A 25,691-nucleotide genomic window follows, 5' to 3' on the forward strand; every position below is an offset into this window, starting at 1 on the left:
GGGGGGGGGGGTGGGGGGGGGGGGGGGTGGGGGGGGGGGGGGGTGGGGGGGGGGGGGGGTGGGGGGGGGGGGGGGTGGGGGGGGGGGGGGGTGGGGGGGGGGGGGGGTGGGGGGGGGGGGGGGTGGGGGGGGGGGGGGGTGGGGGGGGGGGGGGGTGGGGGGGGGGGGGGGTGGGGGGGGGGGGGGGTGGGGGGGGGGGGGGGTGGGGGGGGGGGGGGGTGGGGGGGGGGGGGGGTGGGGGGGGGGGGGGGTGGGGGGGGGGGGGGGTGGGGGGGGGGGGGGGTGGGGGGGGGGGGGGGTGGGGGGGGGGGGGGGTGGGGGGGGGGGGGGGTGGGGGGGGGGGGGGGTGGGGGGGGGGGGGGGTGGGGGGGGGGGGGGGTGGGGGGGGGGGGGGGTGGGGGGGGGGGGGGGTGGGGGGGGGGGGGGGTGGGGGGGGGGGGGGGTGGGGGGGGGGGGGGGTGGGGGGGGGGGGGGGTGGGGGGGGGGGGGGGTGGGGGGGGGGGGGGGTGGGGGGGGGGGGGGGTGGGGGGGGGGGGGGGTGGGGGGGGGGGGGGGTGGGGGGGGGGGGGGGTGGGGGGGGGGGGGGGTGGGGGGGGGGGGGGGTGGGGGGGGGGGGGGGTGGGGGGGGGGGGGGGTGGGGGGGGGGGGGGGTGGGGGGGGGGGGGGGTGGGGGGGGGGGGGGGTGGGGGGGGGGGGGGGTGGGGGGGGGGGGGGGTGGGGGGGGGGGGGGGTGGGGGGGGGGGGGGGTGGGGGGGGGGGGGGGTGGGGGGGGGGGGGGGTGGGGGGGGGGGGGGGTGGGGGGGGGGGGGGGTGGGGGGGGGGGGGGGTGGGGGGGGGGGGGGGTGGGGGGGGGGGGGGGTGGGGGGGGGGGGGGGTGGGGGGGGGGGGGGGTGGGGGGGGGGGGGGGTGGGGGGGGGGGGGGGTGGGGGGGGGGGGGGGTGGGGGGGGGGGGGGGTGGGGGGGGGGGGGGGTGGGGGGGGGGGGGGGTGGGGGGGGGGGGGGGTGGGGGGGGGGGGGGGTGGGGGGGGGGGGGGGTGGGGGGGGGGGGGGGTGGGGGGGGGGGGGGGTGGGGGGGGGGGGGGGTGGGGGGGGGGGGGGGTGGGGGGGGGGGGGGGTGGGGGGGGGGGGGGGTGGGGGGGGGGGGGGGTGGGGGGGGGGGGGGGTGGGGGGGGGGGGGGGTGGGGGGGGGGGGGGGTGGGGGGGGGGGGGGGTGGGGGGGGGGGGGGGTGGGGGGGGGGGGGGGTGGGGGGGGGGGGGGGTGGGGGGGGGGGGGGGTGGGGGGGGGGGGGGGTGGGGGGGGGGGGGGGTGGGGGGGGGGGGGGGTGGGGGGGGGGGGGGGTGGGGGGGGGGGGGGGTGGGGGGGGGGGGGGGTGGGGGGGGGGGGGGGTGGGGGGGGGGGGGGGTGGGGGGGGGGGGGGGTGGGGGGGGGGGGGGGTGGGGGGGGGGGGGGGTGGGGGGGGGGGGGGGTGGGGGGGGGGGGGGGTGGGGGGGGGGGGGGGTGGGGGGGGGGGGGGGTGGGGGGGGGGGGGGGTGGGGGGGGGGGGGGGTGGGGGGGGGGGGGGGTGGGGGGGGGGGGGGGTGGGGGGGGGGGGGGGTGGGGGGGGGGGGGGGTGGGGGGGGGGGGGGGTGGGGGGGGGGGGGGGTGGGGGGGGGGGGGGGTGGGGGGGGGGGGGGGTGGGGGGGGGGGGGGGTGGGGGGGGGGGGGGGTGGGGGGGGGGGGGGGTGGGGGGGGGGGGGGGTGGGGGGGGGGGGGGGTGGGGGGGGGGGGGGGTGGGGGGGGGGGGGGGTGGGGGGGGGGGGGGGTGGGGGGGGGGGGGGGTGGGGGGGGGGGGGGGTGGGGGGGGGGGGGGGTGGGGGGGGGGGGGGGTGGGGGGGGGGGGGGGTGGGGGGGGGGGGGGGTGGGGGGGGGGGGGGGTGGGGGGGGGGGGGGGTGGGGGGGGGGGGGGGTGGGGGGGGGGGGGGGTGGGGGGGGGGGGGGGTGGGGGGGGGGGGGGGTGGGGGGGGGGGGGGGTGGGGGGGGGGGGGGGTGGGGGGGGGGGGGGGTGGGGGGGGGGGGGGGTGGGGGGGGGGGGGGGTGGGGGGGGGGGGGGGTGGGGGGGGGGGGGGGTGGGGGGGGGGGGGGGTGGGGGGGGGGGGGGGTGGGGGGGGGGGGGGGTGGGGGGGGGGGGGGGTGGGGGGGGGGGGGGGTGGGGGGGGGGGGGGGTGGGGGGGGGGGGGGGTGGGGGGGGGGGGGGGTGGGGGGGGGGGGGGGTGGGGGGGGGGGGGGGTGGGGGGGGGGGGGGGTGGGGGGGGGGGGGGGTGGGGGGGGGGGGGGGTGGGGGGGGGGGGGGGTGGGGGGGGGGGGGGGTGGGGGGGGGGGGGGGTGGGGGGGGGGGGGGGTGGGGGGGGGGGGGGGTGGGGGGGGGGGGGGGTGGGGGGGGGGGGGGGTGGGGGGGGGGGGGGGTGGGGGGGGGGGGGGGTGGGGGGGGGGGGGGGTGGGGGGGGGGGGGGGTGGGGGGGGGGGGGGGTGGGGGGGGGGGGGGGTGGGGGGGGGGGGGGGTGGGGGGGGGGGGGGGTGGGGGGGGGGGGGGGTGGGGGGGGGGGGGGGTGGGGGGGGGGGGGGGTGGGGGGGGGGGGGGGTGGGGGGGGGGGGGGGTGGGGGGGGGGGGGGGTGGGGGGGGGGGGGGGTGGGGGGGGGGGGGGGTGGGGGGGGGGGGGGGTGGGGGGGGGGGGGGGTGGGGGGGGGGGGGGGTGGGGGGGGGGGGGGGTGGGGGGGGGGGGGGGTGGGGGGGGGGGGGGGTGGGGGGGGGGGGGGGTGGGGGGGGGGGGGGGTGGGGGGGGGGGGGGGTGGGGGGGGGGGGGGGTGGGGGGGGGGGGGGGTGGGGGGGGGGGGGGGTGGGGGGGGGGGGGGGTGGGGGGGGGGGGGGGTGGGGGGGGGGGGGGGTGGGGGGGGGGGGGGGTGGGGGGGGGGGGGGGTGGGGGGGGGGGGGGGTGGGGGGGGGGGGGGGTGGGGGGGGGGGGGGGTGGGGGGGGGGGGGGGTGGGGGGGGGGGGGGGTGGGGGGGGGGGGGGGTGGGGGGGGGGGGGGGTGGGGGGGGGGGGGGGTGGGGGGGGGGGGGGGTGGGGGGGGGGGGGGGTGGGGGGGGGGGGGGGTGGGGGGGGGGGGGGGTGGGGGGGGGGGGGGGTGGGGGGGGGGGGGGGTGGGGGGGGGGGGGGGTGGGGGGGGGGGGGGGTGGGGGGGGGGGGGGGTGGGGGGGGGGGGGGGTGGGGGGGGGGGGGGGTGGGGGGGGGGGGGGGTGGGGGGGGGGGGGGGTGGGGGGGGGGGGGGGTGGGGGGGGGGGGGGGTGGGGGGGGGGGGGGGTGGGGGGGGGGGGGGGTGGGGGGGGGGGGGGGTGGGGGGGGGGGGGGGTGGGGGGGGGGGGGGGTGGGGGGGGGGGGGGGTGGGGGGGGGGGGGGGTGGGGGGGGGGGGGGGTGGGGGGGGGGGGGGGTGGGGGGGGGGGGGGGTGGGGGGGGGGGGGGGTGGGGGGGGGGGGGGGTGGGGGGGGGGGGGGGTGGGGGGGGGGGGGGGTGGGGGGGGGGGGGGGTGGGGGGGGGGGGGGGTGGGGGGGGGGGGGGGTGGGGGGGGGGGGGGGTGGGGGGGGGGGGGGGTGGGGGGGGGGGGGGGTGGGGGGGGGGGGGGGTGGGGGGGGGGGGGGGTGGGGGGGGGGGGGGGTGGGGGGGGGGGGGGGTGGGGGGGGGGGGGGGTGGGGGGGGGGGGGGGTGGGGGGGGGGGGGGGTGGGGGGGGGGGGGGGTGGGGGGGGGGGGGGGTGGGGGGGGGGGGGGGTGGGGGGGGGGGGGGGTGGGGGGGGGGGGGGGTGGGGGGGGGGGGGGGTGGGGGGGGGGGGGGGTGGGGGGGGGGGGGGGTGGGGGGGGGGGGGGGTGGGGGGGGGGGGGGGTGGGGGGGGGGGGGGGTGGGGGGGGGGGGGGGTGGGGGGGGGGGGGGGTGGGGGGGGGGGGGGGTGGGGGGGGGGGGGGGTGGGGGGGGGGGGGGGTGGGGGGGGGGGGGGGTGGGGGGGGGGGGGGGTGGGGGGGGGGGGGGGTGGGGGGGGGGGGGGGTGGGGGGGGGGGGGGGTGGGGGGGGGGGGGGGTGGGGGGGGGGGGGGGTGGGGGGGGGGGGGGGTGGGGGGGGGGGGGGGTGGGGGGGGGGGGGGGTGGGGGGGGGGGGGGGTGGGGGGGGGGGGGGGTGGGGGGGGGGGGGGGTGGGGGGGGGGGGGGGTGGGGGGGGGGGGGGGTGGGGGGGGGGGGGGGTGGGGGGGGGGGGGGGGGGGGGGGGGGGGGGGTGGGGGGGGGGGGGGGGGGGGGGGGGGGGGGGGGGGGAGGGGGGAGTGGGGGGGGGGGGGTGGTGGAGGGGGGGGGGGGGGTGGGGGGGGGGGTGCGCGGGGGGGGGGGGGGGTGGGGGGGGGGGGGGGGGGGGGGGGGGGGGGGTGGGGGGGGGGCGAACCTTTTCGAGACCGAGTGCCCAAACTGCAACCCAAAACCCCCTTATTTATCGCAAAGTGCCAACCCGGCAATTTAACCTGAATAACCCCCTCGAGCAAGGGCCAGCCTGCTGTAGCCTCCAGCAAGTCCCACATGCGCCGCTCTGTGCCTCTCTAGCATCTCTGCCGCCTCTGCCCCCCCCCCCCTTCCCCGGCAGCAGCCACCTGGAGCACAGGCACCAGGCCCGCCAGCCTCCCTGCTTGCTGAGGTGCATGCACATCAAGACCAGAGGCCCAGGCCAGCCTAGATGTGGGGGGCGGGGGGGCGATTTCCCTCCCACATGACAAACTCTGTGCATGCGTGCCCACAGAGAGGGCTCTGAGTGCTACCTCTGGCACCCGTGCCATAGGTTCGCCACCACTGCTTTAGGGGTACCAGTCTCCAGGTGGGAGTTCTGGAATCACCAGTGTTCCCAAGACTACATGGATCAGTTCCTCCAAAGGAAATGTCAGCTTTGGAAGGTGGCCTCTTCCACCTCGCAGCAATGCCTAAGTCCCTCCCCTCTCAAAGCTTTGCGGTCTACCCCCCTCCCCTCCACCCCTGAACCAAGCCAGAGTCAGCCATCCAAACTGTGGGGGGAAATGGATGTCTAAGAAATCTTGGGGAATAATGTCATGTGACCCAGAGTCTGGCTAACTGATGAGGCCAGATGTTTCTTTCTTTCTGTAGGTTAGGCACTTGGAGGAAATTCACAGTGGCAATACAATAAATAACTTTATTAACACCAATCAAAGTCCAAAACATACACAAAGAAAGAAATTCGCCCAATTATTAAGTCCTTATTTCATTTAGACTTCTAATTTCGTACCTTCGTACCTAATTTCGTACCTTCGTACCTTCGGGACCGTCTTACCCCATACATCCCTACACGGCCTCTACGTTCGTCAGAGGCCAATTTGCTGGTGGTCCCTAGCCCCTCGATGATGTGGCTGGCCTCTACCCGGGCCAGGGCTTTTACAGCCCTGGCCCCTGCCTGGTGGAACACCTTACCACCAGCTATTCGGGCCCTGCGGGACCTTGGAGAGTTCCGCAGGGCCTGTAAGACCGAATTGTTCCACCGGGCGTTTGGGGAGGCCGGCCGCTGAGGTGCGCCCCGCCCCTTCCTTCTCCCTTTCCCCTTTTCTTCCTGGGTTCTTCACTTCTCTGTTTTGTTTTTCCAGGGTGGATTTATGAAGTCTGTGTTTATGTTGGACGCCACTGCAATGCATTGTTATTAATCTGTTTTAATGGGGGTATTGTAATTATTGTTTTTATCATGTTGTTCACCGCCCAGAGCCCTTCGGGGGAAGGGCAGTATACAAGACAAATTATAAATAAATAAATAAATAATTTCTTCTGTACCAAATATTAACCCTTAAACCCTAAACTTTCAGCACTTGGCCACTGAGCAAAAAAGAAGAAGTTAAACCTTTAGCATCACTGTTAATAAGAAGGCTCACTTTTTTCTGTACAGATCTTTAACATTTCTCAACCTTCGAAACCACTAATCAGTTTATTTTTTTCCCCTGTTACCTAGAAACTCTTTCAAAGGGTTCCAATTATCCAGAAACTAAATTCTATGAGTCTCAAAGTTAACTTGGCCATCTTGGTCAATTAGATTGCCATAAAAAAAAAATACTGTGCCCCTGTACCAATCAGCTGGTGAAGCTTTTGCTAACATGGAGATCAAAGTGCCGGGAAAAGCTTTACTTGTTAAACATGTGTGTGCATATGAGAAAGAGCTATGGGGAAAAATCGTCAACTTCCAGACTTGGCAGAATTCTGTGCCACAGCTGTTCAGCCACGTGCCATAAACAAAGAATTATCTCACCCAATAAACATTATAGTGTTCAAAAAACAGCCAGGAGACTGGCAGATGCCCCACCGCAACAGAGAGCCAGCACATGAGAGCCAGCGTGGCGTAGTGGTTAAGAGCGGCGGACTCTAATCTGGAGAACCGGGTTTGATTCCCTCGCTCCTCCACATGAGCAGCCGACTCTTTTCTGGTGGACTGCTGGGTGTGTTTCCCTGCTCCTCCTCCACATGAAGCCTGCTGGGTGACCTTGGGCCAGTCACAGTTCTCTCAGAACTCTCTCCGCTCCACCTCCCTCACGAGGTGTCTGCTGTAGGGAGGGTGAGGGGAAGGGATTGCAAGCTGTTTTGAGACTCCTTCAAGGTAGAGGAAAAGTGGGGTATAAAAACAAACTTCTGGAGAACTGGTTTGATTCCCCACTCCTCCATGTGCAGCCTGCTGGGTGACCTTGGGCTAGTCACAGTTCTTGTTAGATTTCGTTTAAAGTCATGGATATGCCCAGTAGTGTGTGTGAGTGCAGTTTATAGAAACTTCCCAAGACATAAATGTAAAAGGTAAAACTTACATTTATTCAATCATCTTCAATTCACAACTTTGTTCCAAGAAAAGGTAGATAGAAAGAACCCTAGTCTAAAGAGATTACTTTCCCTACGACAAGTGGGCACAACTAACGCGCCATCACGTGTGTGGAGGTGAGAGGATGCTGCAGTGGGAAAGGCCCCACTGAGCAGGTTGCCATTGACCATGCACTCGGGTCAAAGGCTAGAGCAGAAGTGAAGCTAGCATGGGGAAGAAATGAAGTTAGTGGGCGGTCTCCTGGCCCAGACAAGGAGGGCAAACAAGAGAGGCAACATCACAGTTAGAGTGAGATACACAGCACCCCCCAGTGTCCAGGCATGCAGAAGTCGCTTATTCCAACAGTTCTCTCAGAATCCTCTCAGCCCCACCTCCCTCACAAGGCCAGTTTGGGGTGGTGGTGCTGTATGGCTTCATCGCCATGCTGAGATCCATCCCTACTGCCCTCAAACCTCCAGGAATTCCCCAACCCTCGTTGCCGCCGAGGGTCCTGACTGTTTGTTCTGACTGTTGCTCTTCAGACTGTTCAAATCCATTCCCGTGGGGAAAATGGCCTCCTGGGAGGGTAGACCAAGCCCCCAAATCCCCAGGAATTTCCCAAGCAAGAGTTGATAAGCCTACTCTGTACCTGTCCCTCTAAAACCATTTCTGCAGGAGACGGCAGATGATCGACATTTCACTCTATCATAGGACCAAATTCCAGTGATTGATTTCTGCACCCCAAACCCTCCACTAAAGAGACAAAGTCCACCCAGCTGTTGCCCCCCCCATCTGTTTTAACACTAGTCAGCGAAAGCACGAGAGAGCAACCAGTGGGAGAAAAGCCCCGTGCCTGCAGTAATTCTCCTCTTCTTCCTTGCAGCTATGGCGATATGGTCCCCAGCACCATTGCAGGGAAGATCTTTGGGTCCATCTGCTCCCTCAGTGGGGTGCTGGTCATCGCCCTCCCGGTCCCGGTCATCGTGTCCAACTTCAGCCGCATCTACCACCAGAATCAGCGGGCTGATAAGCGCCGGGCTCAGCAGGTGAGTGGGCCCGGGGTGGATTTGTGTGTGTTTATACAGGGGCGTCGCTCATGCAACCGAGAAATTAGGCGGCTGAGACAAGGATGGGCAGCTGTGAAGGAGCTAGAAAAGATTCCTAATTACAAGAAGGTGTTGCTGGCCGCCCAGATCCAGTTAATTCACGCCGTGGTATTCCCTGCTTTTACGTAGGGTTCTGAAAACTGGACAATGAAGAAGGCCGACAGGGAGAAAGTGGATCCCTTTAAAATGTGGTGTTTTACACAAACTGCGGACTGCCAAACCCCTCCCCCCCCCCCAAAAAAAAAGACAATAATGCTAGGAAAGCTTCAAGGCTGCAGGGAAAGAGGAAGACCCGACATGAGAGGGACAGACTCTATGAAGGAAGCCACGACCCTCAGCAAGGCTGAATTCAGCAAGGCTGTTAACAATAGGATGCTGGGGAGGATATTGATTTGCAGGGTCACCATGAGTCGAAGGAGACTTGACCGCATTTAACACAACACCCCGAGCATATGTATGAGGGGCGGGATGGGGGGCAGGGGAGTAACCTCTCATTTTATACACATCCCTCCTTTTCTCCCCTTTGCAGAAGGTTCGCTTGGCCCGGATCCGGCTGGCTAAGAGCGGAACGACTAACGCTTTCCTGCGATACAAGCAGAACGGAGGCCTTGAGGTAGGGAACGCTCTGGCAGATATTCTTTGGAGGATTCAGCCCCTCGATTCCTTGGAGACGGCCTCCCCCTCACCTGTCACACTGAGCAGGCGCTGGGTTCAAATGATATCAAACATCAAACTCGGTTTTTGCCAGATGTGTTTTTCTCAGTTCTGCCCTGGTTTTATTACTCCAGGGTCTCCGGCTATTGCATGTGTGAGCGGGTTTTTGTTTTTAAAAAAGCCGACTCCCTGAACTTAGAAAACTAGCGTATCAGCTAGGCAAGTTACTTGTTTGCTCCCACCGGGAACGTTTTCTATATGCAGGCAATTCTTTTTTAAAAAATAAATCTTGCAGACATAAAATCCTCAGACTTGAGATCTGAAGTGATACAGTTCTGACTCAAGATAGTTTCAGCGGGCCACCGCATTACGTTTGTGCGAAATAGGCAGATTTGTGTAGCACCTTAGAGATGTACAAGATTTCAAGGGTTTGCGCTTTCAAGAGTCAAAAATCCCTCCATCAGATACAAGTGGTGCTTTGTCAGGTACAAGAAGTACTTTGTCAGATACAGGTCGTACTTGTATATGGCAAAGGGAACTTTAACTCTCAAAAGCTCACGCCCAAAGATCTTTTTGGTCTCTAAGGGGCTACTGGATTCTAATCGAGCCACCCCAGCTCAGCTTTACCACAGTGATCACAGGACAGAGTTTGCTCGGCCATTCATGCTCACGCGCTGCCAGCCCACAAAAGCTTGGCCCCTCCTGCTAAGCTACCCAGAGAACATCCCGACGTTCGTTGGCAGACAGGGGGATGTTCAAGATGGACCCATCAAGCGCAGCAAGGGAGCTGGGGCTTTACTTCCAGTTTTACTGGTGCTTCGAGCTGTCTGCATGCAGGTCTGTCTCTCCCACAGGACAGAGACCCTGAGGCTCACGCCTTGGTGGTGCGCAACCGATCAGCCTTCGAACAGCAACACCATCACCTCTTGCACTGCCTGGAGAAAACCACGGTGAGTGACAGGGTGTCGATTGAAACAGGGTGCGGGAGGGTCAGCATTTATGGGGCAATGGCCAGGAAGGGGCTGGATCCCTGGGAAGGGGCTGGTGAATGATGCACAGAGGGATTTGCTGTCCGTCCATCCGTCTGTCCAGGACTGGCTAGATAAGGGGCGTCTTAACTCATTTGCTACGACGGCCTGAGATGACAGAAGTGTGGCTGGGTTGGGTCAGGCAGGGGAGGGGAGGGGAAGGGGTGGCCGCAGCAGGCATTGGAGGCAGGGGCTCACCACACCAGATTGGGAGCTGGGGGAGGGGGCTGACTGGACTGGGGTGCCTGCAGCAGGCTCGCCAGTTCAGAACGGCACTGGGGGAGATGGTCAGCACTGGGAGGGGAGGGCTCGCCACGCCAGAGTGGGAGCGGGTGGGTGGGTGGGTGCCTGTTCTGGCAAGCCTGCATTGGACATGCCGGGCTAGATGGGGAGCAGGCAGGATGCGGGGGCTGCCTCGGCTCGCTCGTGGCCCTGATAAGACCTCTCAAGGGGCCAGATCCAGCCTCTGGGACACATGTTTGATACCCCGGGGTCGAGGCGATCAATAGAACCAACATCTTGGCCAGGATGGTTCCGTACTGAGCCACATGCAGCTCTGAGGCTGTAGACTGCTGGACCCCTGACTGAGACGACAGTCTTCCCAACTCACGGTTTCCCTGTATTGTCTGCATAATATATTTTTTTCAGGTAGATTATTCCTTTAAAAACATTTTTTTCATGAAGGCCATTGATACCTTCCAGAACTCGTGTGGATTACGGTGGAATGCTTTTCCTTTTTATGCAGGGGCAGAGTTTGGGGGCACGTCACTTCACTGGGTTGTGCCTTCCCCACATTTATTTTTTATTTTTTATTTATTTCTTGAATTTGTAGACCACCCCATCCCCGAGGGGCTCTGGGCGGTGCACAACAATATTCATTACAATCAGTAAAATTATTAAACCAATAAAATCTATTAAAATCTATTAAAAGCAGCAGTCAATACAAAGATATCAGGCACCCCAAAACCCAATTTAATTAGAGGCCTCCCTAAGGAAAGGGAACGGCCGGACTCCCCTCTAAGAGGGTAGCATATGGTGGTAATCGAATATAGAGAGAGGGGGGGACGCACATTTCAGCGACTGGACACTCCAAAGGCCCGGTGGAACAACTCAGTCTTACAGGCCCTGCGGAACTCACCAAGGTCCCGCAGGGCCCGGACAGCTGGAGGAAGAGCGTTCCACCAGGCTGGGACCAGATCCGTAAAGGTCCTGGCCCGTGTGGAGGCCAGCCGCATCATTGAGGGGCCAGGAACCACCAGCAAATTGGCCTCTGCTGAGCGCAGAGGCCGAGTAGGGGCATATGGGGTAATGCGGTCTCTAAGGTATGAGGGTCCCAGGCCACGTAAGGCCTTAAAGGTCAAAACCCACACCTTGAAAATGATTCGGAATTCCACTGGAAGCCAATGCAACTGGCGCAACACAGGCTGGATGTGATCACGAATTTAGCAGCCCCTCTTGTGCCTCGTGAGGTTTTCTTTCTGTCTCTCCACCTGCCCAGACCCGTCCCCTGTTGTCTGGAATTCTTTTTAAAAAAACAAACACTTTTGTTTCAAGCTCGCTCTCAGAGAACATCTTTTTCCAACGTTCTTGATAAGTTTGTGTGAGCATACAGACACAGCGCAGTGGTGAGGACCGGATCCCCTTGGTTTTGCATGTTTGCGTGCTCTGCTTTCTGACACCCCCTCCCCCAAATCTGACAGTGCCCGCTGGTGTCATCAGAAAATACCCCTGACCGAGCACTGCAGAGGGGTGTTCTCTGATGCGACCTGTGGGGAGTCTCCGGTATTTTTTTCCCCACGGATGGAAGTTATTCAGAAGGGATTTTGCACTCTGTTGTACCATGATAAGTTAAAGGAAGTGGGTGAAAGCAGAAACCACTCAGCACAAAGAGATATTCCAAAAGATCTCAAAAGAGATCTTCAAAAGAGATCTTAGCCCACAGTTGTAGAAACACCAGGCGTGGAGGAAAGATTCTCCATGAAGCCTTCGCATGTGAGCTAAGGGAGGATATTGAAAATGCTGGGGGGAAGAATTAGGACTAATAAAAGGAAACACTTCTTCATGCAATGTGTGATTGGTGTTTGGAATATGCTGCCACAGGAGGTGGTGATGGCCACTAACCTGGATAGCTTTAAAAAGGGCTTGGACAGATTTATGGAGGAGAAGTCAATCTATGGCTACCAATCTTGATCCTCCTTGATCTCAGATTGCAAAATGCCTTAGCAGACCAGGTGCTCAGGGGCAGCAGCAGCAGAAGGCCATTGCTTTCACCTCCTGCATGTGAGCTCCCAAAGGCACCTGGTGGGCCACTGCGAGTAGCAGAATGCTGGACTAGATGGACTCTGGTCTGATCCAGCAGGCTAGTTCTTATGTTCTTATGATATGGCCCCATCTCATCAGATCTTGGAAACTAAGCAGGGTGAGTTCTTGGAAGGGAGACCGCTCTGCAGAGGAAGGCAGGGTGGCAAACCACCTGTGCTTCTCACTTGCCTTGGAAACCCCTTGGCTGGGGTCCCCAAAAGTCAGCTGCAACTTGACAGCCCTTCATAAACACGTCTGAGCTAAACTGCATAGGGAAGGGTTGCAAAACTTGCAACAGTTAAAGCTTGGACACGAAGCCTGCCGATTGTGCCGTAGTTGGCTGTTTTCTGGACGGCGTAGCCTGGCTCTGGTAGTTTTTGCTCCTAATGTTTCACCTACATCTCTAGGGGCGCTTTCGCACACACAGAGTAAATGCACTTTCAATCCACTTTCACCATTGTTTGCAAGTGGGTTTTGCTATTTTGCATCGTAAAATCCAGCTGCAAAGTGGATTGAAAGTGCATTATTCTGCATGTGTGAAAGTGCCCCTAGCTGGCATCTTCGGAAGCATGTCACAGTGAGAAACAGTAAAATGTGTTTCTCTCTGCCACATGCCCAGAAACCCCATATCAATCAGTTGATTCTGGCCGTCAAATTATTCGGCAATACATTGTGCTGTAGCCTCTGGGAGGGGTCTGTGGCTCAGTGGCAGAGAGTCTGTTTTACAGGCAGAAGGTCCCAAATTTGGTTCCTGGCATCATCACTTGAAAAGATCACAGACTGCAGGCCATCTGGAGATCATGCCATAAACCTGAGAAAGGGGACTGTGGTTTAGCGGCAGAGTGTCTGTTTTACATGTAGAAGGACCCAAGTTTAGTCCCCAGCATCTTCAGTTAAAAGGATGAGGTGACACAGACCTTGACCTTAGACCCTGGAGTGCCAGTCAGAGTGGCCAGAGTGGCCAGGGGTCCAGTTTAGCATCTAGCAGCCTCGGGTGTACGTGCAGGTCCTTCACCCTTCCCATGGTCTCTGTCTCCTCCCCACCCCGATATTTCACCCTCCTGCAGAGTCACGAGTTTACCGATGAACACACCTACAGCGAGTTCTGCCTGGCGGATCCCCTCGGCTACCGCACAAGCCGCAGCACCTCTCTCTCCTCCCAGCAGGGGGGCGGCGGCAAAGGCATCCTGAGCAGCTCTTGCTGCCCACGCCGCCACAAGCGCCGCACCACCCGCCTCACCAACTCTACCATGTCCGTGAGCCGCGCCAGCGCCCAAGAGCTCGACACGTTGCAAAGTCAGAAGAGTGTCGCCCCGCAGAGGTAACTGGCGCCTTTGCATCCCTCTCTGTAGCTCGGTGGAGATGATCTGTGGCAGTGTGTTTCCAGCCTGTGGGTTGGGACCAGTGTTCCTTGGAAGCCGCGCCGCCACCACATTGGTGCCGTGCAGATAAGGGGCCGCGCAGCCACCGCATTGGTGCCGTGCAGGGGGAGCTCTCTAGGTTGCTCGGTTCCATGCAGACTTTAGGAAATTCCACACAGCCCTGGGGACAATTTGGAGGGACTCTTGGTTGGGACCTCAAAGTGGGCCATGAAGCCTTTGAAAGTGGGTTGCAGGGCTGTCCATCATGACCACCCCTGCAGTCAACCTCCAGGTGGGGCATGGAGACCTCCTGCTATTACAGCTTCTTCCGGCAACAGAGATCATTTCTCCTGGAGAAAATGGCTGCTTTGGACTGTGTGGGACCGTGCTTTGCGGAGGTCATGCCCCAAACCCTGCTCTCCCCAGCTCCATCCCTCAAATCTCCAGGTATTTCCCAGGCCAGATCTGGCAGCCCCGGCCGTGGCCTCCCCCATCGCTCTCTTTTGTCACTTGGGAACCCTGGGAGCAGCATCCTCCACATCATACGTTGGCTGGTGTTTTGTGGATCAAGTAAAATGTGTCCTGGTGGTTAATCGAGCAAGGGGGGGGCGAATCAGAGAGAGTAACGGAGAAGGAGAGGGTGGAATGTGACCTTCATATGCAAAGACAGAGAGTCGGAATGCCACTTGCTTGGGGTTCATAGTGGAGTCATCTGTGCTCTTTGTGTGATGGTGGTTAGTTTCTCAAAACATCTGGTTAGCTACTGTAGATAACCTGGGTGGTTCACCACAAAAAGTAAATTTGGACTGGTGTGTCACCCCGTGACGTACGGGGAGGGGAAATAGCGCTCGGAGCCCCCCTCCCCCCCTCCCCCTCCCTCTTACCTTAGTTCAGCAGGCTGCAAAGAGCAGCCAGCTGAAAAAGCAGCCTGGCTGGGCAGCCACCCAGCCCTGCAGCCCGGTCCCACCAGGCTTCACCTGGGCAGTGGGGCCTGGCTGGTGGGACCAGCCAGGTTTGCCCAGCAGCAAGGCCATCCCACCAGTGGTTTCTGCTGGGCCTGGCGGGAAGGGGAGGGGTGCAGGGGGCGATTTTCCGGTGCACGCCTGGGGCATGGCGCCAACCCAGCCCAAGGTAGCTACGCAACTGGGGTCACCATTGCAGGAGGCTTAGGAACTGCTGACCAATTGCTCCAGGGCTCTGGAGACACAGGGGGTGAGCTGGCAGTGCCTCTCCTGCCTGGGGAGGCTGGGCAGTCCCAGAAGTGGAGCCTCCCGACAGGAGGCTGGGGAGTCTCAGAGGTTGTTAGATAGGCTGACCAGACGTCCTGCTTTTGGCGGGACAGTCCCGCCTTGAAACAACTTGTCCCGCGTCCCGCGGGTTTTTTCAAATGTCCCGGGTTTTGGAAGGCTGCCGCACTGCCTTCTGGGCAGTGGTTCTGCCTTCTGGGCAGTGGCCTGTCCCGGTTCTCGAAGGTGACCATCTGGTCACCTTATTGTTAGAAGAAAACTCTTTCAATCAGGTCGAAACCAAGCATCCAGCTTTGTTGTTCACCTTGTAAATGAACGAATGTGAAATCAGTAGGGGGCCTGGTATCAAACAGCAAAACTGGTTGGAGATGGAAGGGTTAACTCACTTTCCTTTCCCTGCATGGCTCCAAGGCAAATTGCGGCTGCGGGAGCTTGCAAGTTGTATTTTTGGAGGAATGTCTGCATGTGATCTCAGTCTGGTTTGCTTGAACTTCACCACAGTCATCAACAGTGCTGTGCAAATCAGAGTTAGACAGGGGTGTATCCAGTGGTGGGATTCAAATAATTTAACAACCAGTTCTGGTGGTGGGATTCAAATAATTTAACAACTGGTTGTTTACAAGCACCATTTTAACAACCGGTTCTGCCGAAGTGGTGCGAACCGGCTGAATCCCACCACTGGGTGTATATACAGAAAATGGTGCTCAGGGTAAGCACTGAAATTGCGTGTGCACACACACACGTACCCCACATTGTGCTTGTACTGCCAAGCTTCCCAATGGAGCTCTGCTCCTGACAAATAGGTTGAATTGTTTGAACACTCTAGATCAGTGGTGGCACTCAGAGCCCTCTCTGTGGGCACGAGCAAACAGAGTGCCCCCCTACACACACATCTAGGCTGGCCTGGGCCACTGGGCTCAATTATTAGCATTAAACCTAAGACCCAGTTTTGGGGAAGCAGTGTAGGTAACCCTGTTAAACCCCACTGATTTTCATGCGAAGAACTAAAGCGGGATCCTGTACCTTGGAGTAAGCTCAATTGCTGGCAATGGGGCTTGCTTCTGAGTAAACCCTCCTAGGGTTGTGATTCACCCATTGGAAGAGTTGCACGGTTGCTTCAAAGCAAAGCCACCGACTACCACCAAGCTTACTCCCGAGTAATGCACGCCTCGGAGCCAACTGTTTTTCTCAACAAAAACCTCAGTATTCAGGTTAAATTGCCATGTTGGCACTTTGCGAAAAATAAGTGGGTTTGGGGTTGCAATTTGGGCACTCGGACTCGAAAAGGTTCGCCATCACTGCTCTAGATGAAATAAAACCCCTCAACTTTATCCCAGTAATGGGGAAAATTTCTGCATCCTTACAGACCATCAGTAATTAAAAGGATCCATTGCTAATATCAGCAGTTTGGGCTAACAATTCGCATGGGTTAGGACAGGGGTAGGGAACCTGCGGCTCTCCAGATGTTCAGGAACTACAATTCCCATCAGCCCCTACCAGCATGGCCAATTGGCCATGCTGACAGAGGCTGATGGGAATTGTAGTTCCTGAACATCTGGAGAGCCGCAGGTTCCCTACCCCTGGGTTAGGACTTGGGGGACCCAGCTTCTCCATTCCCCTGTGGAACCCGCTGGGCAACCTTCATCCACTCACTGAAGTCAGTGATCAGTGTAGGAACCAGGGCATTCTCCGCTCAGCAATCCCCGCCCCCAGACACTGGCGCTCCTGCCTTGCTTTGTGTGGTCTGTTACCTTGGCAGAATTCAAACACATCAAAGGGATTAGAAGGAGCTGTGAGTGAAACAAACAAACAAACAAACAAACAAACTTCCATGCGATTCTGGAGCAACTTTTTTCCTATTTAAAACCTTGTTTTCCAAGTTTGAAGTAAGAAACCTTTTGGGTGCCTCAATACACACTTGTCAGCCGGGAAACTGTCACAGTGTTTAGGTGCCAAGAGGCCAACATTTAGGTGCCAAGAAGCAGACTAATTCAATTAGATGCAGGAGCTGCCTGTGCTCATCTGCTCCATATCCTTCCCCCCCCGCTCACCCGGTACGAACAGAAAATCCTTCTTCCACCCTTGCCCAGCTCACCCTCCCTCCCTCCCTCCCAGCCCACCCACCCCTCTTCGTTGTTCCACAGCCATGTGGCCAGGACACCCTGGGCAACCTTTGCATGAGGCCATTCCTTGTTAGCCTGCCTGCTGCACTCATGGCTGTATGCAAAGAGGCCCTTTGCCAATCTAGGATTGAGGCCCTTCACCTCCCTCCCTCCCTCCCTCCAACCAAGGGCTGTCCCAACCAGGGCCCATCACCTCGTTTGCTGGGGGCACGGCCATCAGGCCAGACGGGGCTGGCTCTCCCTAACCAGGAATCCAGCTTTTGTGTGCGGGGGGATCAGGTGCATTCCTCCCAGATCCAGGTGGGGAAGGCAGAGGGGGCATGTCCCTTGAGCTGCAGCTGCTGCAGCCACCACTTGCATTTCTGAGTGCTTCACTTACTCTCCACTTGCTGGGTGGAGGAGGAGGAGGAGGAGGAGAGTTGGATTTATATCTCCCCCTTTCTCTCCTGCAAGGAAACTGAAAGGGGCTTACAAACTCCTTTCCCTTCTCCCACCCCCCACAACAAACACCCTGTGAGATCCGTGGGGCTGAGAGAGCTCCGAAGAACTGTGACTAGCCCAAGGTCACCCAGCTGGTGTGTGTGGGAGTGCACAGGCTAATCTGAATCCCCCAGATAAGCCTCCACGGCTCAGGCAGCAAAGGCACTGTGCTCAGTCAGGGACCCTCTTGGGGTTCCATCAGCAGGAGATCCCTCCCCCACCTTAGAAGGGTGCAACTCTTCTTAGGATATCACCGCTAGATTACTGACTTTTTAGCTAGCCAATTGGAAGGGCAACACTCGGACTTGTCAGATCTTAAAAGCTAGGCAGGGTTGGTAGTTGGAGGGGGGACCACCATGGAAGACCACCTGCAGAGGAAGGCAGTGGCAAACCCCTTGGCTGCTCACTTGCCTTGAAGGTCCTTCTTGGGGTCACCGGAAGTCAACTGAGACTAGTAACCTAGCCAATTATAGCCAATTATGGACTAGCAAGTCTTTTCCTACATTAGCAAGACAAAGATAAGTAATACACTGAAGGACAAAGGGTGATTTCCTCACTGGCGATTAATCCTGGGATAGTCACCCGTAATATCCAGGTTCCCCCGAGATCTCCTCACAGCTGAATGTGGAACACAGATCAGTCCCGTTTTTGGTGCTCCTCCCTCCTGCTTATCACAGGATTTTCCTGGACCTGCTTGTATATGCACCTTTTTGGAAAAACACTCCAATGGGAGCAAATAGGAGATGGGGGCTATGCATTTGAGGGTCCATATCTTTGGCCCCCATGAACCAAACTTCACCAAATCTGTGTGATATCATCAGCATAGTCTCCTACTGATACCACCCAGATTTTGTGAAGTTTGGTCTAGGGGGTTCAAAGCTATGGACTCCCAAAGGGCATGCCCCATCCCCCATTGTTTCCAATGGGAGCTAATAGGAGATGGGGGCTACACATTTGAGGGTCCGCCTTTGGCCCCAGTTGTCTTGACACAAGGTGGGTGTGTCATCCTAAAGATACTCTGAAATGTTGGTGCTTCTAGCTTAACAATTGCACCCCTGACAGCAGGCACACACACACACACACACACCCCAAGGGACAGGGCTAGACATCTTCACTAGAAACACACTGCAGTGAGGATGTTGGAACCTGGATGAAAAGGTGCCGATTCTTTTGAAACTTGGTTGTATTTGGATTAAATGTTCAGTGGGAATTCGGCCTTATGGTAACCGTAGGGTAATCCTCAATATTAAGACACACAGTGTCTTAATCTTTATTTGTACATGTTGAGTCACAAATGCTCAGCGGGAATCATTTTTCAGCAGAGAAATGCTCGTTTCCCGAGTGGGCCTGACAAAGGAGATAACACCGTGGATTATATTCTTACAAAATTACTTCTGTGATGAAGCTGAGAGCTCTGCCGCTGTTGCTGGCCACCCTCTCCAGAGGCCCCCCCTTTCAACCAAGCACCTGTTTTCGGAAGTTGGTTCGGATAGAACAGCTCTGATTTCCACACCACCCAGGGAGTCAAAAGTTGCTCTGCAGAGGCAGGCAACAGCAGACACACACACACACCCCGAACATCTCTGGCCTTGGCCCAGATGACCCAGTCTCATCAGATCTTGGAAGCTAAGCCGGGTTGGCCCTGGAGACCACCAAGGGTTGTTTTGCAGAGGACAGGCAATGGCAAACTACCTCTGCTCTGAAAACCCTGTGGAGTCACACCAGTCAGCTACAATTCTGACAGCACTTTCCACCCCACCCCCACCCCCCGCTGGGGAACTGAGTTTCTAGCGGCATGACGTGTGGCTGATGGCACAAAAGCCAGGTCAGGGGGAGCCCTAACCTGACTGTTAAAAGCTGTCTTCTATATTTGTGCTCCAGCAGCGGGAAAGAGGGCGCGCTTTTGGATTGCCTCAGGAAAAGCAGGAGAGTCATGACACGGGGGTGTGGGGGGGGGGGGTGAGCACCACTGCAAGTGTCAATTGAAATGCTTCAGAAGTGACTCAGAGGGAGTGCCGTAGACGGCGGCAGAGGGGAGGGCTGCAGAAAGGGCTGGAGGAGCGAGGCGCGGCTAGTTCAGAGCAAAGAAGATTAAGGGCATGGCGTTAAAGCGGTTTCGACGGTTGGGAAGGGAGGAGGAGGAAGAGCGGAACACTTATCAGTATCCCTTCGGGGAGGCTAAGAACCACTTGTGACGAGGCCGGGCGGCGCACCTGGCGCTCCAGGAAATATCGCCTCGCTGCAAGAATGGTTGGGCAGTGAAGCAAACCCGAAAGTCAGAGGACACATTTGTGGGGGGATATTTTCAGTCTGGATTTGCACCAGGTGACCTTTGAGATACGCTGCCGGTGATTATTCTTTGCCATTTTTATATAGAGGTGCAATTTGGCATCTCAGTAGAATCCCAGGATTGGCTGCGAGCCAGTTGTTGCTGGCATTCCCCCACCGCTGCCATCCCCCCCCCCCAAACTGACTGAGCAGCTGTGGGGCCACTGAATGCTTCCTTCCAATGCAGAGGCAGAAAAGCCAGGTAGTGCTGATCAATAACAAAGCTGCTGTGACATAAATAAAAATGAAGACTGATGTTACAAGGTCCACATGGCGCACATCTGGACTGGCAGCTAGATACGGTCTGGCAGTTCCTGCTGGGAATTTAATCCCCAGGGACAGGTGGGTTCAGTTGGGATTGGGATCTTAGATGGCTCAGGTTCGCCCAATAATGTCCAACCTTGGAAGCTAAGCAAGGTCAGCCCAAGTTAGTACTTGGATGGGAAGCAATGGCAGACCACCACTGCTCACCTGTGGCCTGACCTGAATGACCCAAGCTAGATGAATCTCATCAAACTGTGGAAGCTAAGCAGGGTCAGCCTTGGTTAGAACTTGGATGGGAGACCACCAACCCCTCCACCCCCCAGGTAATGGCAAACCACCTTTGGTACCTCAGCCCTGACCTGAATGGCCCAGGCTAGACTAATCTCATCAGTTCTCAACAGCTAAGCAGAGCCATACTTGGATGGGAGACCAGCCACCAAGACTACGCAGAGGCAAGCAATGGCAAATACCTCTTCCTGTCTCCACCCTGACCTGGCTGGTCTCCTCAGCTCTGAGAGGCTCATCAGATTTCGTTCTGAGTAGGATTTGGATGGGAGGCCACTGGAGAAGTCCAGGGCTGCTCCACAGAGGCCGGCAATGCTCCGTCTGCTTTCCCTGCTGGCCTGGATGGCTCGCCCAACCTCTTCAGACCTCGAAAGCTAAGCAGGGTTGGCCCTGGTTCGTCCTTGGGTGGGAGATCTGCTATGCAGAGCCAGGCAACAGCCAACCACCTCTGCGGTTCATCTCTGGCCTTGAAAACTCTCAGGGGTCGCCATAAGTCAGCTGCCGCGTGATGCCACTTTCCACCATCCAGGCCCCACAGGACTCCTCTGTTTTATTGAACCAAACTGCCTCCCCTGCTTCTCTGGATGTGCCTCTGTGAATGCGCAGCCTCTGCTGCCACCTCTCGGGCCAAAACGGCAGCGCCAAATGACGTGCAGCCAAAACTTTCTTGTAGGTTTATGCTTTGGCAGTGATTTCTTTAGCTGATGGATCCGTTTCCAAGAGTAGCCAGCACCCGACTCGTGCGTGTGCTGTTGGTACACTGCGGCAGTCAAGAGACAGCTAGTGTCATTTGGACTTGGTGATTTGGGGGAAACACCTTGTTTGCATGAAAGGTGTTGGGGTCCAGATCTCCATGGAAACCGTGTGACCTGAGCTAGAATTTACTTTTGTTAATCCCATATTATGATTATACATTTATATCTAAGTAAGGAACAGCCCCTCTGCACGTGTTCAACATCACATCAATTAAAGCTCCAGTTGTACTCAACAACGGCTTTAGGGCATGGCTCATTGCCCCAGAATGTGGAAGGGTGGGTACGCTGGCACAGGCATTCCCTCGAAAGCAGTGCAGGGCAGGCCAGTAGAATCCACACACATGTGAGCTGACACACATTTGGTTCTGTGTGCTGTTTACATTCTTGGGTCCTGATCCAACAAATCTTGCAACACCAGAAAGCTCACTTGCATGAGATAGTCTCCTTTGCTCTAGTAGACGATTCTCTTATTATTGGTCTGGCCTCGAACCGAAAAGCGGGGCGTGCAACGTTCCCTACACCTTCGGAAGGCCAGATTGGAACTCTCGTTTATGTAAATGATCACATGTAAGAACTAAGAAAAAAACTGATTCCTCTGAAAGGCAGTGCTGGAGGAGAGTTTTATGGGCTGGCAAAAAGACTAATCAGCAGGTTCTAGATCTAATCAGGCCAAGTGTTAGAGTAGCCTGTGGCCAGACTGTGCCACTCGAAGATTGCAGGCGGGTGCAGACTGTGCCACTCGAAGATTGCAGGCAGGTGCCACTCGAAGACTGAATACTCTGCCATGTAGGAACATTCCCTGCATTTTAAAAGACGAGGACAAGACAGGCTGTCTGATGAAGGTTGCCAACTTCAAGTTAAGAAATTCCTGAAGATTTGGGGGTGGGGCCTGGGGAGGGGGTGGTCTTCAGTGGGGTATAGATAATATTGCAGAGCCCCCCTCCCCCAAGCAACCATTTTCTTCAAAATCTCTGTAAACCCAGATCTCCAGCCAACAACTGGATGCCAGCAGCCCGATATAATTCTTTTGCCAACATCTGGTTTTCCAAGTGGAGGATTTTTTAATCTAGGAATGCTAAGTCGTGTGAGTTTTTACCTGCTGCCTGCCCCGAACTCAGCTTTCCTGTCTTGCCACGGGAGGGCTGTGACTTGGTGGGGGGGCCTGTGTTTAGCATGCAGAAAGTTCCAGGTTCAATTCCCGGCATTCCCAGTTATGAGCAGTAGGGGATGGGAGATTCTGGGGAGTTGCTGCCAGTCTGAACTGACAAGACTATGATGGACCAGTGGTCTGATTCCATACGAGGCAGCATCGTGTGAGTTCTGAGGCCTGAACGGAACAACAGACAAGCAGTGAGAGGCAGGAGGAAGTCCTGACACACTTTTGGCCCAGTGTCAGTGCTAAGAAGACCCTCTGGACCAGTCTTAGGGCATCCTTGCGCTGTCACCTGCATGGGCATCTGACACCATCTTTTGGGGTTCTGAAGGTTCCAGGTAACGAGGGGGGGAGGCTGGCCTTTAGCTGACGTATGGTTTGATGAAGGGGTTTGCCTGTGTGGAAGAATGAGAAAGGGAGACTTTGACCCAGTGGCGTATCTACCTAGGGACAAGGGGTACCCTTGTCCCCGGGCGCCACTCTTCTGGTCACATGGGGGCACAAAATCGGCCCCCCACATGACCAGGAAGTCCTGCTGCCTCATCGTTTTCACGTGCCTCGACCCCGTTCGTGTCAGTCGAGGCATGCAAAAACGACGAGGCAGCAGGACTTCCTGCTGCCTCCAAGCGCCCTCAACCCCACCCTGGACTCCCCCCTCCCTTCCTTCCCCCCAACTGGTGACATGGGTGGGGTCGAGGGCACCGGCAGTGAGGGACGGAGCCTGGGGGGCGTCCCGGAGACAATTTGTCTCTGGGCGCCATTTACCTCCAGTACGCCTCTGCTTTGACCCTTTCTTCCCTCGCCATTCCTAATGGAGGGGCGGGGGCAATATACAGTCTTCTACAAAATATGTACAGTTTCAGAATCAAATGGTTGTGGTGGGTTTTCCAGGCTGTGTGGCCATGGTCTCGTGGATCTTGTTCCTAACCTTTCACCTGCATCTGGCATCTTCAGAGGTGTATCACAGAGGGAAGTCTGTTACACACTCTGTCCAGTGAGAAGGGAATGTTTTAGTGGGGTATATTGTCCATGTCCCCGGGTGTTTGGGTGGAACTTGCTATGCAAAGGTGTGGTTGAGTGCATTGCATTGCGGGTGGGGTTATCAGTCCATTTTTAAAGTACTGGTAGCCAAGATTTGTTAATTTTCAGAGTCTCTTCTTTCTTGTTGAAGTTGTCGGTGTTTGTGAATTTCAATAGCCTCCCTGTGCAGTCTGACATAGTAACCTTCGACAATACGTTTCAGAATCAAAGTCTGCAAGAAGAAAGGAGATGCAGTATCCTTCTGACCTTCCCAGGAATTTTTTGAAGGGCCGGTGTAATAAGTATATATCTAAGGTCATTAGGAAAGGGGCACTGCAGCAGAACAAGTCTAGCTGTTTCAATTTCCCCAGTAACACAAGGCGACGAGCAGTTCTTACTGCGGGGGGGGGGGGGATTACAGGTACCCCTCGGTTTCCCCCAGCAAGGGTAAAAACAGCTTGGCATTGCCTTTTCCGCCAAAGGAGGGAAAGAGAGGAAACGGTTCAGTCGCACCTCTGTTCCTCCCCGGTTCTCCTCCTTGGAAAAGTCTTCCTGGAGGCTGTGTTTGCGAAAGGATTCTTTAAAATAAATTCGCATAGAGGAGGCAGGAGGCGTGCGCAGCTCCGCTCTGAGCGCTCGCGTAGCAGAGCTTGCGTTTCCACGCTTAATTTTAACTCTGGGTTGGCGGCGGGCAGGTTCCAAGGGGGGCGTCTCTTGCCTCGCCGTGCCTCTTTTGCCCGTTGGAAAGGGAAGTCGTCGATACTTGTCAGGGCGTATTTGGCACTAGAGATGCTGGTTGCTGATCCCTATACTAGACAGAGGTGTAGCTATGAAAAATAGAGCCCGGTGCAAAATCTGAGTTTTGCTCCCCCCCCCCCCCACATGTTCATTTGTGGTTTTTGGTGTTTTTCAGTTTTAGGCCTGCAGGGGACACAGTGTTTAGGCTAGCAGCATCAAAATTTCAGGGTATCTTTAGGAGACTCTCCTGATGATACCAGCCAGGTTTGGTGAGGTTTGGTTCAGGGGGTCCAAAGTTATGGACTCTCAAAGGTGTAGCCCCCATCTCCTATTAGCTCCCATTGGAAACAATGGGGGATGGGGCACCCACTTTGGGAGTCCCTGAACCAAACTTGGGTGGTATCATCAGGAGAGTCCCCTGAAAACTCACTGAAATTTTGATGCTGCTAGCATAAAAACTGCACCCCCTGCAAGCCAAAAACTGAAAAACACAAAAACCTGAAATTTTTGCTGCCCCCCAGGCGTGTGCCCAGTGCAACACGCACCCCACTTCCCCAGGCGTGTGCCCGGTGCAACACGCACCCCACTTCCCCTTCACCTGGCCTCTGATTCTAGACCAGGTGTTATTTCTCTTGGTGCAAGAACACGGAGGAATACAAAACAAGGCTGGGCATGCGAAATGCGGTGCGTCCTATTACGAAAAGCGTCCGCGCCGGTGAATGCCAATGAAGCTGCCCGTGCAGAGGCCACTGCAGCAGCCTGGGAGTCATTGCAGAGGGACTCGGTTTCGAACCGCTGCAAGGTTATGTGCTCCAGCCCACGACCCCCGTTTCATGAAAGACGGCCAGAGGCGTTCCTCCCATTGGGCAAAGGGGGCAGTTGCCCGGGGCACCCCCTTGTGGGGGGCACAAAAACTGCAGGTTTGTTTGTGGGATTTTTTGTATTTTCAGTGTTTTTAAATTTTTGGCTTGCAAGGGGTGCAGTTTTTAGGCTAGAAGCACCATATTTTCAGGGATGTTTCGGGAGACTCTCCTAATGCTATCACCTAGGTTTGGTGAGGTTTGGTTCAGGGAGTCCAAAGATATGGACTCCCAAAGGGGGTGCCCCATCCCCCCCATTGTTTCCAATGGGAGCTAATAGGAGATGGGGCTACACTTTTGAGGGTCGATAACTTTGGACCCCCTGAACCAAACTTCACCAAACCTGGGAGGTATCATCAGGAGAGTCTCTTACTGATATCACCCAGGTTTTGTGAAGTTTGGTCCAGGGAGTCCAAAGCTATGGACTCCCAAAGGGGGTGCCCCATCACCCATCGTTTCCAATGGGAGCTAACAGAAGATGGGAGCTACACCTTTGAGGGTACATAACTTTGGACCCCTGAACCAAACTTCACCAAACCTGGGTGGTATCATTAGGAGAGTCTCCTAAAGATATCCTGAAAGTTTGGTGCTGCTAGCTTAACAATTGCACCCCTGACAGTAGGCACCCGCCAAATTTCCCCAGATTTTCCTTTTAAATCCTCTCCCTTTGGCATGGATTTAAAGGGAGAATCTGAGGTCCCCAGTTTAAACATTGAAAGTGATGCTGTTTCAGGGTGGGGGAGAATCAGCCCCAAAATAGCATCACTTTCAATGTTGTTTGAACTGGGAACCCCAGATTCTTCCTTCAAGGTGGATTTAAAAAGAGAAGCTGGGCTCCCTAGTTTAAACATTGAAAATGATTCTGTATGGGGGTGGATTCCAGCATCACTTGTTTAAACTGGGAACCCCAGATTCTCCTTATAAATCCACCTTAAAGGGAGAATCTGGGGTTCCCAGTTTAAATAACATTGAAAGTGATGCTGTTTCCCCCAATCGGAGGGACTGGATACAACACCATAAAATGTTTTCATAGCAGTAATAAAACATTTTGAAAGCATTTTTAAAATGTTTTCAAAAAAATATTTCTGCTGCGTGGCATGGCCCATTGCTGTGTTCAGATTTGTGAGTTGGGGCATGTTCTTT

At 58.7% G+C, this 25,691-nt stretch overlaps 1 protein-coding gene across 1 annotated transcript in view; it reads left to right on the plus strand.

The window, feature by feature from the left end:
• Nucleotides 1-25,691, plus strand: part of KCND1 (potassium voltage-gated channel subfamily D member 1) — an 89,434-nt gene that overhangs the window by 61,623 nt on the left and 2,120 nt on the right. The window contains exons 3-6 of the mRNA XM_048491875.1: nt 7,729-7,891; nt 8,481-8,564; nt 9,460-9,555; nt 13,002-13,255. Coding sequence (XP_048347832.1) covers nt 7,729-7,891; nt 8,481-8,564; nt 9,460-9,555; nt 13,002-13,255 — 597 coding nt within the window. The remainder of the gene's footprint in view (nt 1-7,728; nt 7,892-8,480; nt 8,565-9,459; nt 9,556-13,001; nt 13,256-25,691) is intronic.

The sequence above is a fragment of the Sphaerodactylus townsendi genome, linkage group LG03, assembly GCF_021028975.2.
Source record: "Sphaerodactylus townsendi isolate TG3544 linkage group LG03, MPM_Stown_v2.3, whole genome shotgun sequence".
Classification (NCBI taxonomy): domain Eukaryota; kingdom Metazoa; phylum Chordata; class Lepidosauria; order Squamata; family Sphaerodactylidae; genus Sphaerodactylus; species Sphaerodactylus townsendi.